The 19292-nt window shown below is 40.6% G+C and overlaps 2 protein-coding genes across 2 annotated transcripts; one reads left to right on the forward strand and one right to left on the reverse strand.

Moving 5' to 3' along the window:
* Window positions 1-191: 191 nt before the first annotated feature.
* On the reverse strand, window positions 192-6506 carry psen2 (presenilin 2). Its single transcript, XM_066696864.1, has 11 exons — window positions 6384-6506; window positions 5591-5754; window positions 5163-5380; window positions 4314-4455; window positions 4037-4104; window positions 2146-2366; window positions 1893-1991; window positions 1629-1697; window positions 1354-1470; window positions 1066-1184; window positions 192-932 (listed from the first exon to the last, which is right to left on the reverse strand). The coding sequence occupies exons 2-11, from the start codon at window positions 5720-5722 to the stop codon at window positions 777-779; spliced, it is 1341 nt and encodes a 446-aa protein (XP_066552961.1). The 5' UTR covers window positions 5723-5754; window positions 6384-6506; the 3' UTR covers window positions 192-776.
* Window positions 6507-8039: 1533 nt separating this feature from the next.
* Window positions 8040-17638, forward strand: memo1 (mediator of cell motility 1). Its single transcript, XM_066696652.1, has 9 exons — window positions 8040-8405; window positions 11194-11275; window positions 11721-11789; window positions 11943-12055; window positions 12464-12575; window positions 13211-13353; window positions 13487-13563; window positions 14734-14838; window positions 15477-17638. Exons 1-9 carry the CDS (start codon window positions 8345-8347, stop codon window positions 15606-15608), a joined length of 894 nt encoding a protein of 297 aa, XP_066552749.1. The 5' UTR covers window positions 8040-8344; the 3' UTR covers window positions 15609-17638.
* Window positions 17639-19292: the final 1654 nt, after the last annotated feature.

Consider the following 19292-nt stretch of genomic DNA (forward strand, 5'->3'; position numbering starts at 1 on the left):
CACGCTCACAATTGCTTAAATCACCTTTCTTTCCCATTCAGACATTCAGTTTGGAGTTCAGGAGATTGTCTTGACCAGGACCACACCCCTAAATGCATTGAAGCAACTGCCATGTGATTGGTTGGTTAGATAATTGCATTAATGAGAAATTGAACAGGTGTTCCTAATAATCCTTTAGGTGAGTGTATATATATATATATAAATTGTCATATAACTTCAGCTTAGTTGGCACCTTATATTTTGGGTGCTGCTTGTCTTTTGAGCTCTCCCACAAATAATGGGTGATCGTTCTCTATAAATCAAAAACTACAAATATGGTAGTTTGAATTCCTTCAGATTTTAAGACCTTGGTATGGAGGTACTGCTGAACAACAAACCAGTACAGGCACAACTTTAAACGGTCAGGAAATACCAAATGTCATTGTTTTGTCAGCACTCCTTAGAGAATTATTGATTATAAAAAATACAAATTGATTTCTAAATATGGTACATAACAATGCTAACTGCACCATGAGGTAACAACAAAGATCCTTGCAATCCATGTTGGATTTGTAAAGAGGATTGTACTTAATCTCTCTATGCAGGTAACAGACATGATTAGAAATAAAACCAAAATATTTAAAAAGTTCTGATGCTTCTAAGCAAAAATGATGATTGGTAAATACATTATACTAAGCTTACGCCATCTCCCCTGTGAAACTATAGTGGCACAAGCTGGAACCCAAATAACACATTTTGAATTGGGTAGGCATCCTTCTGTGAGCAAATTCCTGAAATTAAATATAGAACTGGTGAGCAGCCAGGTTGTCCATGAAGGGCCGCACGAGGTTGTCAGTGGAGAAGTAGAAGACCAGCCCAAAGGTAATGGAGATTGGCAGGGCAGGCAGGGCCTTCTTAAAGATCGCCAGGAGCAGGAGGGTGAGACACAGGCCCTGTGGGAGAGACAGGAGTTTTTACTTCATCATAAATCAAGAACCTCAAATTGAAACGGAATGATAAGTTAAAACTTCACGGGGGGTTCTGTGGTTGTATAAAGAGATGAAAGGAAGAAGAGCTATGACTCACTATCAGAATGGCCACAAAGCAGGCTAGCGTGGTGTTCCAGTCCCCGCTGGCCGTGGCGGCAGCTTTCCCCACCAGCACGCTGTAGAAGATGAAGTCGCCCAGACCCAGCTTCACGCCCCCTGCCAGGACGATAACAACACTCTTTGAATCCTTCCTTCAGAACTAAATCGTTAAATGTTGCATTCTGGGACTGCCATTCCCAAACGCTAGCCTCCATCTTTAATAAAATCATATGGCTGAGGCTCTCCACTCTTCACACACACACATCAGTAAATGAGATGCACCTACTTTCCTCCTCGTCCTCCTCTACGGGGGGCGCTCTGCCCTGCTCCCTGACCACCCGTGTCTCTGGCACCTCGTGGGCACTGTCGGGGTCACCATGGTCATTCCCGTCCGTGTCTCCATCTGAGTTTGAACAAAGACGGCTTGGGTTATGGTTTATGCCCTAGTATTATTTTGCTGAGGTATGAGGGTGTCTGATGTTACATTGAGGGTGTGTCAGGTAGGTCATACGTTGGAGAAAGTGCAGGTCTGAGTGTGAACAGACAAAATGGCAAGCTGACCTGAATCCTGATGAAACCGCTGGGCTGAGGTCGATGTTTTTGCCATTCCAACCATCCAGATCATGGCAGCTGGAGAGAAGAGGACATGGCAACACAGCTTAGTCATGTGATCTTGACATCTTGACAGAGCTCTCTCTTTACACTTAGGAACATCCCAGGTGAGTAAACCAAGTCTGAAGAGCTTATCCGTGATGGACTTAAAATCTCCTAATCAGATGTAAAGCCACTGAAACGAGGTAAGGTTCCAAATTCTCTCTAACTTACAGGAGTATATAAGCGCTGGGAAAATGGGTTCATTACGCTCCTGGGCCGTCTCCACTAGCATCCTCAAAGGGCCTTTAGGACACAGCACTGCGATCAGATCTGGAAGACAACAATTCTTTAAATTTGCAGGTCCTCTCTCTTCAGAAACATTATGAATGAAACAAAAAAGAAAACTTTAAGAACAGGAACAAAACAAGTGAAATGTAAGGCTAGCATTTTTAAAGAAAGGGGTTTTGAAAGGTGAAGGTCCTACCATACACCGAGATGGCTCCCAGAATGACCCAGGCTGACCACTCCGGCAGGTACTTGATGAAAACCAGAGCCATCAGGGCGCTGATCATGATGAGGTAGGCTTGCTGGAGCTGCAGCGGCCCCTTCCAGTGGATACAGATCATCCCCACAGCCCCAAAGTTCCAGATCACCAGCACCAGGGTGGGGTAGTCCATGGCCACATTGTAGGTCTTGAACACCTCTCTGTGTGGGGAGGAGAGAGGAAAAGTCCCACAGCAGGGAGTTCATCCTTAAGAGCACGAACGTTATTAATCTAGATCTGCACTCCAGGCACAGCACTGACACCAGGACCCAAGAGTGGAGGGGAAATGAAGCACAGATATACAATGAAACATAATCTCTCAGCTGGAGTGTTGAGGTTGTTGTTTTGTAACGTTTAAGAATGCCATCAAGCATTCGACTGAAAAAACGGAAGGCAGAAGAAACCTCGTGTGCTGGAGTCGATGGGGGAAGTGGAGCGAAAGAGGCGTCTTTGTTCTCTGCTGTGGCTGGACTGGTCTCGAATGCCCCACAGAAGAAGATCAAGTGATGAAATGGAGGCAGGCGGGTCATATTACCTTCTGTTTTTTTGTTTTTGTTGCACCTTGTTTATGATTACAGCGGCATGTTGTGTGGGACTTTTCTGAGCGGGACACTATCTTATTTTCTTGTCTTTAGTTTGTTGCTGGCTCTTGTGCTGGATGGATGAATGTGCTGTGAATATGTTTGTTGTTTTAGAATGACTGGTAGCGAAGTGATTATAAGCTGCACTTTTTGACGGGTTGTAGAGCAGAATATTATACCGCTGTTTATTACACAATCAATATTGGTTAATTAAGACTGCTACTACTAAGTAGATGACCATGATTGACTGAATAACAGTCTCTCCTCAACCTTTCTCAATATATTATTAACCTTTCCTTACCCTTGAGGAAAGTTAGACACTGTTTAATAGCTGGCTATTGGCCCCCTTCTACTTCCTATATTTGCACTAACCAATAGTTGAAATGTCATGGGCAAATGAATAAAAGCCAAAACACACACAAGTAGGAATCAGTACCAAGCTATGAAGGAACAAGGTACACATAGCCAAAAGCTAAAATAAACACACAGCAACTCTGGAGGGACAGCCAGGCTATTATTCTATTTTTTGACAATTCTATTTTGCAGCTTGGTGCATTTTTAAGTATTACTTTTCTGCGTCTGAAACTGGCTACAGCACTGCAGAAAAACATCATGTTCTTGTTTCTGCTAAGTTCAGCACTTGAGTGTAAGCTTGAAGCTACATAATTTCTGTAAAAGGCACTTGACTGCAGCAAATTATCCTGACCTTTCCAGCAAGATGATGGGAAACTCAAAACGTCACGGCTAAAAAAAGACAAACGCTAGGGTACAGCGAGTTGCAGTCAGAATCAGCTTGAACACTGCCTTAACAAATCAGGGGATCTTGATGAGAAACACGGGTAGGAACAGAAGGTGAAAGTCATTTTCTTCAAAAGTATTGTTTTTATACAAGCAGGACTATAATCATACTGTAGCAGAAACGTATATGGGCCAACTTGAGTCACTGTACACATGGATTGATTTACCTTCTAAGCTTAAAGAGGGTGTAAAACATGAACACTGCCTAGCACTGTGTGAGAGAGGGAAGCAAACATTTTCTGCAGAAGGATTGGCATGTGGAGAGATTCCCAGGCACTAAAAAGCCAAAAACAAAATGGACAACCTCTTTTCTATTTCTATTTTTAAATGCCACCTATTCTGAATGTTCTGCCGTGGCATTTTCAGATCCTTTTTTTAACAATGCAAGAAGAAGCACAGTCTCTCGTGATACTCTACCCAACACTACTTAAACAAGTGAGAGAAAAACTCACCCCAGGTACATGAAGCTAAACCAGAAAAGAAGCATTAAGGAGGAGAGAATCAGCCAGCCATGAATAAACTGCAATAAAGGGAAAAGCATCAGTTAGGTGCCACTTAGTCAAGACTGGGCACCATTTTCAGTTTCAGAGGTCAGACACTATTTAGTACGAGAGTAATTCACTGGGAGTCTTCCAGGAGTTAAAGGTATGGAAGTGCCAACGCCAAGCTATATAACATACTGTGACAATATCCTTCCAACTTTAGATGAGAAACAAAGTGCACCCTCACCTTGTAACAGCGGTACTTGTACAACACGACAAGAACGATAGTCATCACCACAATGACACTGATCATAATGAGGGTATTTAGGACAGAATTGAGGAGACGTTCTCCCACTGATGAAGTGTCTTCTGTAAAGGGAGTATAAATCCTATGAAAGAAGGAAAAAAAAAGTCACTATCTCCTACATCACCAACATTGTCATTTGAGCAATCAGACATCTGCTGCTTTGATCTGTAATTGTATTTTTCTCAGAACCATGTCCAAATAATGCCAGAGGTGGCATTCTGTAACAATAAAATATATTTTTGCATACGATTTGCTGTCTGCACACATTAAACAAAAGGAAAATATAAATAAATAAAAATATATTGGCTTAACAGCTAGGCAAAAAGCTGCTAATAGAATTCATTTCACTTCCAAACTTAAAGTCAAGGGTTTCCACTTCCTAACCTGTTTTTAATAACATGCAAAATAATGCCTAAAGTGGAAAATACTGCAGATTTGTATTGATTGGTTTGTGCAAACGAGCCTTTTCCTGTGCCGTTTCCTTGTCACAGTAGGCACTGCAGTCCCCTGAATGCTTCAGGTTTTAAAAGCTTATGCAGTGGACAAATTGCAGATACACCTTTAAATTTTCCAGTGACATCACTTGAGGTGTGAAGTGATATTGTGCACTGATTACTAATGGTAACTGTTTAAGAACACTGTAGTTATTTGACCATGTACCCAGATCTATATTTTTAATCAAAAGCATGCCAAATAAACATGTTATTGACCTGCTATTGGGCAGGGAGAGAGAGAGAGAGAGAGAGAGAGATATAGATAAAGAGAGAGAGAGAAATAGAAACTACATACAGCTGGCCATTCTTCTCAGTGTAGAAGCTGACGGATTTGATTGTAGCCACAACAACAACCATGCAGAGCGTGACGGGGACGAACAGCATGATGACGTGTTTGGCGCCATATTTGAGGGTGAGCTCCTCGTCCTCGCTCTCCACGGCCGCGTCCCTGTCCTCGTGCGCCCCGTCCTGCCTCTCCCGGGAGCTTCTGGGGCTGGTGGAAGCCAGAGAGCGCTGTGGGAAGAGGGAGGCGAGGGTTTAGGCCAACGCGCTGCCTGGGCTGCAGTTCAGTACAGGCCAGGTAAACATAGACAACATCTGAGGGTTTCCATAAACACAAGGATTAAGCCCTATGGTTTAAAATCCCAGAATGCATGCTCTCACAAACACACAGTCAGCCAGTCACTCACTCACTCACAACCCATGGGCTGCAGAAGTGCCTACCTTTTTGGTCTCTGTATCAGTGGATCTGGACAGGCCCGACTCATGATCATACACTGGCAGGGTTGGGCTCTCAGCTGACACCAGTGCTGTCCTCTCATTGCACACATCCTCTTCACTGTCTGAGGTATTCATTAAGAGGGTGTTCAGAAGACTAAAATTGAAAACTTGAGAGAGAGAGAGAGAGAGAGAGAATTGAGAGACAATTTATTTCCACCAGACTAAACCTATATTTCCAAGATCAGAAAGTGATGTGCATTTTCCAAGTCACCCGCCATTCAAATCTCATGTTCATGTTATAGGAAAAGCCTAATAAAAGAAGGCAACATATTATCAACCACCATTGATATTCTCTGAGAGATCATTAAAACAGACAAATGTGTATTGTGACTGACTGATATATTTCCAAACTACATGAGATTCATGTCAACATGCATGCTGTTATACACATCTGTGCTTGTCTGTGGTATGTTTTCACACAGAAGAGAAGGAAAGAAACCTGATACTTGCAGATCGGCGGATTCGATGGCAATCCCCTCCACCATGCAAACGATGAAATATAAATCTCTGCTGAAGGTCAGTGCAGTGATTGGCTACCTTGTCACTATTTAACCAATGCATGTGTATTTAAAGAGTCTATCTCCCCCCCCAAACAAATCCCCCCGACGAAAGTTAACACATCAAACCAATCGAACCCGTCGTGAGCCATGCCAGCGTCAATCCTAACACCATACGCTACAGTCATTAATACAGTATTTATTACACTACTAATAAATCAATAAAAGCATCGACCTACCTGTCCTATGTGTTGATCGGCATCGATAAGAAAGCGGACAGGCTGCTCGTTCCCGGTGCGCACGGTGTCAACGCCTCGACTCGCAGCCCAACCAGGAAGTGCTGAGAGAGGGCTGGTCATGTGACCGCAGCCACCTGACGCGCCCAGCCTCGGGGTCCGGGGGCATGGCGCTGGCCTGCGCCCATCTCAATCGGTGCACTTACACATAAACATTTCCGTAATTATAAAGAAGTGTTCTCCCGAAGTGTGTAAATATGCTTCATCCGTTTAGAGAGGAAGCAGTTTATCCCAGCCGACCACTGTTCATACTCGAGATTACATATGTCTGTGTGTGCGCTGTATGACTGAAAGTGCATTTGATTGTACAGGGACTGTGTAAACAGTGTCGTTTCCTATGTGTTTCTGTGTAGTTTTGGTAGAGACAGGCCTTGATAAATGATCATACGTTTGGAAATGCATAAAAGGTTTATTACAGATTTTCAGACACACACACACAACACAACAGATTATTGAATTGAGTTAAACATTGCGGGTGTTTAACTCCTTGACTGTCAAGTCAGAGAAAGTGCACTGAAAATGATAACATTACATTTAAACATTGAATAGATTTCTTAATGCACATTACAAGGCTAGATATTAGCCTGGCATAAGAAAAATAAAATCTGCATTTCTTTGTGTGCTGTTGAATCTCGTTACCAATATCTCCCCAAAGCAAATATTATTGTTAAAGAAGAAACATATTTTAAATGTATGAGACTCGTTGTGTTAGAGGTGACTATATTCAACATTCAATAACGTATGTATGTATCTAGGTATGTATGCATGCATATATGCATGCATGTAGCCTATGTATAGTTATGTGTGTTGCATAAAGTTACTGTTGAGTATATATATATATATATATATAATAGGCTACATTACAAATAGTATAGTATTCATTAATTAAATCATAATTGTATCACTATTATCCATACAGTTCCTAACACAATTGAAATTCAATGCTTTTTGTATACATTCCTTGCACTCTGCATTTTGTTAACTTACTTAATCACTTCCAATTGCCCGTAAATGTTCCTTTATACCATTTAATAATCAGTTATTTACATAATTACTTATTTTCATGTACCCTATTGATTTCTTCCTATAAATGTTAGTTTTTTATTTTCATTTTACGATACTGATTTGAAATCACCTAGCGGAATATAGTACATTTTATTTTTATTTCACGATACTGATTTTAAATCACGCAGCGGCAGATTTTAATTTAATTTTTAATGTTCATATTTCCATGCAGTTAATCGTGAAGTTTGCACATTTTTTGTTTATGCGCTGACGTCACTTCGCTAACCTTTCTTACTCTGATCTTCCCTTTGACCATAGTGACAGAATCCGCCAATCGCAGGGCGGCCTGCTCATTATTCCTGCCGTGCAGTGTGAGCCACGCCCACAGCCCTGCCCCGACCAATCGCCGTCTCCACAACTGCACCGCTCGGCCAATAACGTTGTCCTGACGTCATTCCCGAGCCACTCTCGGCCCCACCTCTTACCTGCCTAACGCTTATTGGCGAATCGGAGCACTCCAGCACACTTCTTAGCCAATGGGAGCAACCCGTCTCGACCATCGCACGGTAGCCGAGTTATGCCAAACCAAGACCGGCGAACAGTGCGTTTCCAGCAGTAAAGCGAGAAACTGGCTTTTGGTTTTTGTTCTCCCCCCCAAAAAAAACAATCTCTCCGTTAGACTTTAAAGTTTTTCTTTTCTTTTTCTGTTGTTATCTATTTTTAATTATTCCACATCAGTCTAAAGACGATACATATTGACGCTTCGAGTCCCCCCTTTCTGATCCATACAGGACCCTGTGTTTGTTTGTGTTTTTCGTTACTGTTTTTCTTTTCTTTTTTGACTTTTTTTTTCCCCGATAAGGTTTTAAGTGACCAAGATAGGCGGCTCGGGCACTAAGATGTCGAACCGAGTGGTGTGCAGAGAAGCAAGTCACGCCGGCAGCTGGTACACCGCCTCAGGTAGAGCCGGGGACAGCGGGGTCCAGACCGGGCTTCCAGCTCGGCCCACGGTCGGGGTAGTTGTGTGTGTGGGGGGTGGGGGCTGTGTTATCACGGGGGATTTAAAGGGAAGAGACAGGCCGAGGCTCCCGAGTTGACACTGTTTGGGTGTCAAACGCTAAGCACGTGTAAACGGATGCGAATTAAAATGTCCCAACTTCGCTGCCGTAGGCGGATTCCTGGGGGGGTTCTGCTGTGGAAATGAAAGAAATGTGACTGTTTTTCCGCTTTCTTTCTTTCTTTCTTTCTCTCGCATCGCGTTGTTTTTCTGTACGGGCCGCTTCCTCTCCTGTGTGAAATGAGCCCTGGTCCGCCAGCTGGCTTAATCCTTCTGTTTGCTTGGGAGTCGCTTCGGATCATTTGCTAAATCGCATCGTGTGGAAACTACTTCGATTCAGATGTGGGGTTTGATCCGCTGTGTCCCGGACATCGTGCTGTATTTTAGAAAGGCTTCCCAAAATAAAACTTTACTCCCTGTGTTTTCCCACTGAGCCGTGCTCGGGCTGTTCATGTTTTATTTCCTAATTCAGTTTTTATTGGGCTGTTTTGACGTGGGATTGCACCCAGATTTCTCCCGTTAATATATATATATATATAGATGATGAATTGTGAAGCCAGTTCGAGCCAGCTGATTCAGCAGTTTTCTTTTCTGCTGTCCACTGGAAATGCTCTGTTCAAAAAGAAAGGGGGGAAAAAATGCTTCAATTTGCTTTTCAGACAATGGCAGAGCTGAGCCCTATGGATTCAGTGTTCTACTACTGAGCCATATAAGGTTTACGTGAATGAGTTTCGATAATGGCAAGTTTTCACCATCTGATGAATTATGAATAGGGTTTTGTCATCCAGCATTCATATTCAGTCGTGTTAATAGTATTTAAACGGTATATGCATGTAACCTAAACATACATCCATGTCAATTCAAAGACAAAGGACTGGGTAGGGCAGATGTTTAGTTCTCCTGTTCCACACACCCTTCAGTTTCTGTTTAGATTCACAGTGTGGATGTAGATGTGTGCTTCAATAATAAGGCCAAAGCCCAGTTTTACACTGGTAAATATACCCACCAGTCATTTATTTTCAAACTTCATTTCCCAACATTTGTGTTCCTTTAAATGATCTGAGCCGGATCTGTCTGGGAACGTCTCAATGCAACAGATCAGATGGCAGCGGTTCTCACCCAGTGGGTTTCTTTTGCTCAAAGGAAGTGACGGCTCGGTCTTGTGTTGAATGAACTGTTACTTCTTGATCAGGTATTCTGTACCAGGGTGTTTGATCTGACTGCACATTCTTCAGTATTTCCCCCAAATAATGCATAATTCAGTCTTAGATTTTGATTTCTCCCTGCTGTCCTCCACACTTGGATGTGTTGGATGGATGGGGAGGGGTGTATTTAGTTTAGCATCCTCATACTCTCTTAAAATCTGGAATAATGATTAGATAAACACATATGAACAGTTTATACCATCACCATATACCATATACCATCTTCTACATGTGTTGTGCAATTATATATCTATATCAAAGATTTGAATAACTTATGCATTTTTAAAAATCACTCAAATATTACACTATAATAATCTCTTGAGGTAAAAGAGAGAACTTAACCTTTGTTAGAAGCATGTAATAATCATGCAAATTGATTATTGGTGGATTGTCTCCTGCATACTGTTTTCAGTGTGGACTTTCCATGGGTGGGGGAGCAAGAGGCCCAGAATGATACAAAGTGTGTGGCACAGTGAACAACATGCCAGTAAAGAGCCTGTCTATTGGCCATTGTCCGCTGGTGTCTAAATGGATTAGGGGGTTTCTGCTCTTCAGTGCAGGGGGAGTCTGAGTGAGGTAGTGTTGGTGTATTCACAGAAAGGTCATGCTTGGGATGCGTTCAGTTACATTAGATTACATGAGATCACAGGTGTCACCTCTGATTCAGATGAAGTTTAATGCAGAGATTGTGGGTCCCTGTCTGTCTCAGTGTGTTGAGGAGCAGGAGGCGTGTTGTTTGAGTCTGAAAATGAAAGCCCAAGTAAATCTCTTCCTCTTAAACAAACAAACCAAAACAAATGCACACAGGTGGGAAACGCAGCCTTAACTGAGGTTTCATGTTTAATTATATGAGGTAAATATATTGGTTTTATTCCTCCCACATTCACCCATCAGGGTGTCCTAAACTAATTTATTGTCGTCAATACTTTGACTATAATGTTGCATACTGTATAAAAATAAATTCTAATGTTAGAAAAACATATATTCACTTGTTAAGTTTACCCAGAATGAAGGTTTCCTTTTTTCCCAGATTGTGCTGAATGATTATCTCATGCAGAGAGAAATGTTACTGTACCATCTTAACTTCAGTCTGATTGTCATTTGGGAAATTGCTCATGATTTAAATCTTTTATTTTTTATAGAACATCAGTAATGTTTTGCTTCAATGGAATATTAAGGAATATATAATTAACATTCTTGTTGTTGCTGGAAAACAACCTTAACCTGAGACTCCCGAGAATAGCCATACTAAATCTAACTACATAATTTTCTTCCAGGCATTTAGGTACTAAACTGAAAATATAGTTGGCAATGACAGTGGGTATTGCCTATATATACCTATACTAAATTATTTTTCCTGCCTCTGCTTATGCACAGTATTTATGGACAATGCTAATAAAGGCATTCTCCACACAGATGTGCTTTGGAATTCATATGTTTACCTTGTTTAATGGTCTGTCTGTCTCTGTCGGTCTTATCTTCCCAGAATCCCAGCTGAATGCACAATTAGAAGGCTGGCTATCTCAAGCGCAATCCACAAAAAGACCTGCTAGAGCCATTATCGCACCGTGAGTGTTGATTTAATCTATAGAAGAGCCTGATGTTTGTCTTTCTATTTTGGGGATATTGATAAAATATGAATTAGGTTAAAGTAATCGAAGGCAAAGTTAAAGTTCTCTCCCATATTTACCTGCCTATGTCTAATGGTACTGTCTTGCAAAACAACAAACTCTTGACCACTAATAACTGTGATTTTGGTACAGAACAACTTGTAGATGCTGTGTAAAATGGGTTTTCATTATATAACAGTCATGTGAACTGGAACTAAATTAAAAAAATAGATCATAGTCTGTTAACATCCAAATGGAAGCAAACATACTTCTATACACAACCATCAAGACTGTTACATGTTTGGAAAATGTTCAGAACTTCTAGAAATAGAAAAACTTCCAATATTTAAAGCTTTACCAACAGGTGTTTATATATTTTCCATTATAAATCTTATGTTTACAGGCATGCTGGCTATACCTATTGTGGAGCCTGTGCAGCATATGCCTATAAACAGGTGGATCCAACCATTACGTGAGTCACATAATGTTTGCATGTTTGTATTATAACATTTTGTAGCCTTATAGATCATCGGTGTTCATGACAGTTTTTGAATGATTCCGTTTTATATCTGCATGGATCTCCAAAATCAATATGTCTTAATGCGTCACATTTCTGCTCTTGCAGTAGAAGAGTTTTTATCCTAGGACCCTCGCACCATGTACCGCTGTCTCGCTGTGCACTTTCACCTGCTGAGATCTACAGAACACCGCTGTACGATCTGAGGATTGACCAGAAGGGTAAGCCACCGACACCCTTCTTTGGAGGGCTTTACTGTCGGTCTGACCTATTATAGATGTATAGATTTCGAATATCTACATCTCCGTTTATTTTATTTTTAAAATATGTATAAGAGACTTAAACATGAATGTGACATTGCAGTAAGCCATTTATATGTACTGGAATAGCTTGGCTTGAAAAGATAAAGAAACCAATTGAGCTGAATCAAGAAAGCGAGCAGAGAAGGGACGTTTGAATATTAAACTGTAGTTGTAGCATAATGTTTGTTATTACCATCTGTCCTAAGGCTGTAGTGTGTGTGTGTGTGTGTGTTGAAAGTCATTTTTGAAGACCTTATTCAGCATGTGAATCTAAATATAATTGTCTACCATGGGAATATGGTTTCATTATCGCTCTCCCCCCCGCAGTTTATGCTGACCTTTGGAAAACGGGGATGTTTGAACGCATGAGTTTGCAAACGGACGAAGACGAGCACAGTATTGAAATGCATTTGCCTTACACTGCTAAAGCTATGGAAAGGTAACAGAGTGGGAGGGGGAAGCATTGAGTTCAGGGAGTGATCACTCCTGTCAGATTTTAAGTGTGTTTGTTTAATCTGGAGGATGATATCACTGTATAGGTGATTGTGGAAGAATTCTGGTATTTAACTGCCAGGTGAGCTGGTGTAGAGGGGGTCTGGCTGCCCTGGCTAAGCTCCGATTGCAAGGTCACACTCAAAAGCTGATTGATATATCTCTGCCTTTTATCAGTCCGGAATGAATGGGTATTTTGTGATCACAGCTTAATACCAATTTTGGGGGCTGTAATAAAGCCCTCTGGAATAATTTCCCTTTATACTTGAGAAATAATGCCGGTTGAGCCTTCAATCTTGTGTCGGTATGGAGGGCTAGCCGGCACAGTTAAACCATGGTTCTCTCAATCTGTTTTCTTTCAATCATAATTCTAGTCATTTGTTTTTGCACCAGCTGCTTTTTTACATCTGGGAAGAGAATAGATCATTGCTTCAGCAAAGAGGCCCTGACAAGTTCCCAGTTTCATTTTGTATTCACAACTGACCGCTTATTAGAAAAAGGGTGAAATCCTATTGATCCCTTAAAGCAATGTTTAAATTAATGTGGTATATTGTTAAGTCATTTTTCCCTTTTGAATTGTAGCCATAAAGATGACTTTGCAATTGTCCCTGTTCTTGTGGGTGCTTTGAGTGAATCCAAGGAGCAGGAATATGGGAAACTTCTCAGTAAATACTTGGCGGATCCTAGTAACCTCTTTGTGATTTCGTCCGACTTCTGCCATTGGGGTAAGAATGATGGGATGTCTTGCCCACCAGTTATACAGTTGAAATAAGGTCTATGTTGCAAATGTACTTCCCACACTATCACCCAAAAATAAATAGATGTTTCATCATTTTATATTTTATTTCTCTTCCAAAGGTCAGCGATTTCGTTACACATATTATGATGAATCCCAAGGGGAGATCTACAGATCTATCGAGCACCTTGACAAAATGGTAAGATGGGGAAATTCTGTGACAAGTGTTTAACAAGGGTTTGGTATCTTCTATATTATGACTAAGTTGTTCTGCGGGAAAACCAAACCTCGCCTTCCCTTTAACTCTGAGAGACTTCCTTTGCTGTCTTTATCCATCATTTGATATAGGCAGGTCCTCCCAAATTAGATTGCCAAATTTATACTTTCACAGCCATGTCAAATAACCCAAGGAAGAGCACGAACAGACAAAAGCCAGCCTGTCGAGCTAGGCTTAGTATATCACAAAAGAACTGTGGATCAAATATCAAACTACAAAGATGCCTTTTTAATTTAATATAAATATTTGTTAATACAATGTGGAATTGGTCTTTGCTGATATGAAGTATGTTCCTTGTGTTCCTCCAGATTAGAAAATAAATGCAAACGCTTATAGAGTATTATGCTTGAAGCCTTAACAACATAACGAGATAGTCCAAACTATGGTTTAGTAACAAACACCACAGTCCCCAGTGAGACGTCTCTGAGGTGTGCCCTATTCTGGAAAAGTTGCCATGGATACAGGATTCTGCCATGGCTGCTTCTCTGTTGCTTGTAACCGGCCAAGAGGATCCAGGGTTTGCAGATGATTGCTACATCTGTGGTCCTGCTGTCCTATAAAGGGAATGCAGCATTTTTATTTTTTAGAAGATGTTAAGCTAAAAATAATTGTAAACATATGGTTAAAAAAAAATAGCATATTGTTTGTGTTTTTAATAATGACAGGTTTTTAGCACAGCAATGTTGGAGGCTGTTGGACAGAACTATGGAAAAATATTTTTTTTAAGCAAATGTTGACGGTCTTTGGCTCCGTGTATGGAATGTATATATACAGTGCACTTAAGGGGTAAAATTCCTGTGCGATTCTTCTTCCGATACGTAGCAGTGTTTGAAGTCTTGGGAACATTCAAAACTGGTTAATTTGTTTTCTTCAATATATGATTTTCCAATTTGGAAACTAGAATTGTTTTTGTGGTATGGAGTTTGGAAAACAAGTACTTCAGCATGTTTCTCCACACAAAACCATCCACTGTATAACTGATACTGTTATTTAAAAGACACAATTAACTGTCTATATTGAAAATCATAAACTGAAGAGGGTGGAGTGAAGGAGTAAAGTTTGATATTACACTAACTTTTTTTTCTTTTCTAGGGCATGGGCATTATAGAACAATTAGATCCTATATCCTTTAGTAACTACTTGAAGAAATACCACAACACTATTTGTGGGCGTCATCCCATTGGGGTATTGCTAAATGTAAGTGTTATTGTACATACATTATTTATATTTGTGTCAGTTTTATTATTGTTTTCCCCTCATAGGAAGCAAACTAATGTTGAAAGTCAAATCGTAATGGTTTATATGTGCATTTGAACACAGTGATATATTATACCTCATCCGAGGTGAATCACAGTTAGAACAACTTTATAATAAGACGAGAACTTCTCAAATGTGCATCGTTTCAAAGTTAAACAATTTACAGGATAAAATATCCAACCTAATGCTGTGTACTAGCTCAATTACAATCTTCACACACAACACGGGAGTTACTGATGGTGTTTCTCCTTACCACATGGTGGCACCATTAGACTTGAATCAAGAAGAAAGTGCTAAAAAATTTACTTCGTTCATCTTTTATTTGTGCAAAAGACTGTATTGATTAAAATCGGATATTTTGCCTTTTCACCCTTTATCAACCTATTGTATGAGACATTAGACAAACTGTCTCATGCAGGACTTCAGACTTCACGCATTACCATTGTTCCCATTATTAGCATGAGTGTATGAGTCAATGTCCCTGAAGTAAATGCATGTCTTATTTGTATTTGTTAACTGTACGTCTTATCTGTATTTGTTAACCCACCTGTGCCTGTCATTCCTCGTAAACCTTGCAGGCTGTAGCAGAGCTGAAGAAGAATGGAGTGGACATGAATTTCTCTTTCCTAAACTATGCCCAGTCGAGCCAGTGCCGGAACTGGCAGGACAGCTCTGTGAGTTACGCGGCTGGAGCGCTGATCGTCCATTGAGAGCAAGGCACCTCAGGACGCCACTCGTACCCGCTGGCTCCGCCTCCCTACCCCCAGCCCCGGCCCCAGCCCCGGCCCCAGCCCCGGCCCCAGCCCCAGCCCCAGCCTCGCCCTTTGGAGAGACTCGGATAGTTCAAAGTGCTTGGGTATCTTATATTAAAAAAAATATAAAAATAAATATATATGTATATCCCCCCCTCCCCACCCACTTTTTATTTTTCTTTCCTCTTTTCATATCAGGGTTCCCACACATCCTGGAAAATTGTAAGAAACTCTGGGCCTGGAAGAGTAATGATTACGTTCAGGATGTTTTCTTAGTATTACCAGTGACTGCTGTGTATTAAATCTGGTCATAAATGCTGGATGAGATTACGTCACCGTTTGTGGTTTCATGACATTTCAGTGAAAGGGTGAGCAGAAGTTTAATCCCAATCAAATGGTAATGATGCTTTCATTAGTTTTAATTGGGACTGTGCTCTGTACTAAGCTAGAAATTCTTACTGATAAACCTCTGCAGTATGAAGGCCAAAGCGTAGGGTCTACAGATGAAACTGCTATAGGTCTGCTTGCTGTTTAAGCTAAACACACACATTTACATCCTGTTTTGTACAGAGGTCATTTTTCTTGTCTAGTCCTTTCTGTTACATGAAGCTCGCACGAAGAGCTTAGACCAATAATATTCCTCTAGTTCTAGTACAGAAGAGGTCCATTAGTGTGATGCAATCGTTCTGCCATTTAGGCGCCACATTTCCATTTGCGGTTGGGGGGGCAGCAGAGAAGGCTGCAGGGATCAAGTAGTCATAAACTTAACTTGCAATAGGTACCACCTGGGTCAGAATATGAATCTTGGCAAAGCACAGCAGTACCAAAGTACGATTTTAACCGAAATGTTCAGGTTTACAATTGACCGTGATATGACACTGTGGTAAGCTAAAATTGAAGACGCACAATGATGGGTGGGAGGGGTGCTGAGGATGCTCATAAAAGCCTTTGTGTAAAATCGCTGAAATGTCATGGGAAAGGTCCTGGAAAACAAAAGAGTGGGAACCCTGTCATTAAAGCTGTCCAGCCTAGGTTGTGTTGGTTAAAACAAAAATATAAGTACTTTTTGTTGTGTGTGTGTGTGTGTGTGTGTGTGTAGGGTGGTCAGAGGAGTAAGGCTGGCATACAGTGTGAGCAGTAAACATTTCCGATTCTGCCGTGTTGGATGCGGGGTTGCCCGGGTTCGAAGACTGTGCAGCCCTTGTTTCCAGTTACCAATTATTTATCTTGTTTGCACTCTATTGCAGACCTGTGCACATGTACTCCGCTTCAGAGGTTAGTTCTGCATGATTGTAATGGGAAGACACGAGTGGAAGCTTATTAAAGAATCCAGAAATAAGAAAAACTGATCTATTAGAATTCTATGTTCTTTTGGAACCTGTGAATAGCAGACTAGGTAGCTACTGCCATCATTGTACAACAGGAACCTACTCTTGTAGTTGCTAATAAAGGGCTACACACAACCAAGTCCACTAACATTTCTGCTGTACAATCTATACCAAAAAAACAACTCAATTTTTAAATTTATTTTTACTTTACTTTATGATTAGCTAATTAAAAGTGTGATTTCTGCCATTCTTCTTTGCTTTTTCTTTCCTCTTTTCCCTTAATCATTTGTTTGGGATTGAACCTCTAACAATTGGTAACAGTTTTGATGTTGACACTGGTGTCAGTCTACTAAAACATTATAATCATTGATTGTACACCTTAACATGTTTTTTTTTGCAGTTCTAGATTTGTCCTGGTTATAGTGTGAGGCTAGCCGTAAGGCAAGGTTACTCCAAGGGGTTTTCTCTGATTGAATCAAGGGAGTTGGCGTCTGAGTCCAAGAACCTCTGTCTCTGTGAGAGAAACTCAATTGCTATACAGTGGAGTTTGTATTATCTCAGGTTCAATTGATAAAGCACCCAGTATACTCTACAGATATGATCTACTAGCTGAAATGTTAAAAACAAAACGAAACAAAAACAGTAAAATGCTGAAACGCATTGTTTGCCCCGTGTCTTTTGTTTGAACCCGTTTCTTCTGCACACGTCCAGGTACATGAAACGTACAGTAGGGAGATGCACTTTAAAGCAACTCATTAAACTGTATGGCATTCAGGTGTTCAATTATCACAAAGACCTTTCCTTGAATTTGACCCTCTAATTAGGAGTGTTGTAACCAAGTCCATTTCCTCAATAGGCCAATTCCCTCGGTAGCACAATTTAAAGTTGAATACAACTTTTCTATGGAAACCCAGCTTGCAATTTCATCCAAACATAATCAATTTAAAAATAAGCTTTTATTACCTTTCCAAATTATCTGATAAACCTTTTGAAAGGATGGTTGAATACTATGGTGATAATATTGTAACCCAAAATCCACTCATGCCAGAAGGGAGATTTGTTCCTGGATCTACACAGGGTAAATCTAATGGATGAGATGCACATTCATCAGCACCAATGTAGTTTTGACAAGCTGAGCACAGGCTGGGATTAAATCAAGTTTGACTGATCCACTAATCACCAGTTACACACTTGTACTCAATGGTGGCTTTTGTTCTTGACGGAGGCTTCTACGCATAAAAAACTGCCGTCAACTCTGGGTTTATAATTTGCAATTAGTGTGTCAAAATTGTAATTGAATCTGAATATTCATCTCATTTACTTCAAAAATATACAGGAATATGTTTATTAATAGCCAAAGTTTTTTTTTACCGTGAGCAGCACTGCAAAATCAAAGTCCTGCCACTAACACTGGCACTTCTGCAGAACTCCTCCAGATGAAATGCTTTTCCTGTCCTGATCTGTCTCTGGATTGCCATCGTGGACATTTATGTTTTAAATTATGTTCTGGGTGCACAGCCAGTGCATTAAAGATACCCTCCACAATGCACATTAAGCAATAACGGCTGTTTTTTCTGAAAGGGAGTTAGTCACATTATTATTTAATTATAATAGCCCAGCTGCAATTAAAAGCTGTTTTCCACATCTGAAAAATATCTCAAAGACAGATCATTGTGTAAACATCAGTTTGATACATCTGCTGCCATGATGGAGATGCATGTTTAATGACTTATGACAGTCCCAAACATGAAATATCATTCCTTATTGTATGCCACATGTATCAATATATTTTAATTTCCTGTTCACTTTTTCTCTGCTTTGTATCATTTTGGAGCTAGATTTGTGTGTTTTTAAACGTAGTTCTGATGCTCCATCCAGGTGGATTATAAAACGTAGACATCTTAGGTACAGAAGAGCAATGGATATTAAAACAAAACTGTACAAGGAGATTGAGGAAAGGGGAATTCACTGTTATAAAATATTTAATATGAGGGGTGTAGTCATATCACCCAGTGCAATCTATATATCACACAGATTTACCTCAGGCAATACAGGCCCCTGCTTCTTTCAGCCGGGGGCTGGGGGGGGGGTTAGAGGACATTGACATTGGGATGCTTCTTGTGTGGCCACCCAAAAGTGTGTTGTGTACTTGAAATGCTGAAATAAATTCATTCCTCAAATGGTTTGGAAAAGCAGAATCCAAACAAGTGAAGGGATTGTAGTGTATGTGTTTCTTACTTCTTACTCTCTCACATAAACAACAGACTCTTACAGCAGAATCAAAATCAAATGGCACTGACATTGTTTCCTACTG

This window comes from Amia ocellicauda, chromosome 23 (assembly GCF_036373705.1).
Source record: "Amia ocellicauda isolate fAmiCal2 chromosome 23, fAmiCal2.hap1, whole genome shotgun sequence".
NCBI lineage: Eukaryota > Metazoa > Chordata > Actinopteri > Amiiformes > Amiidae > Amia > Amia ocellicauda.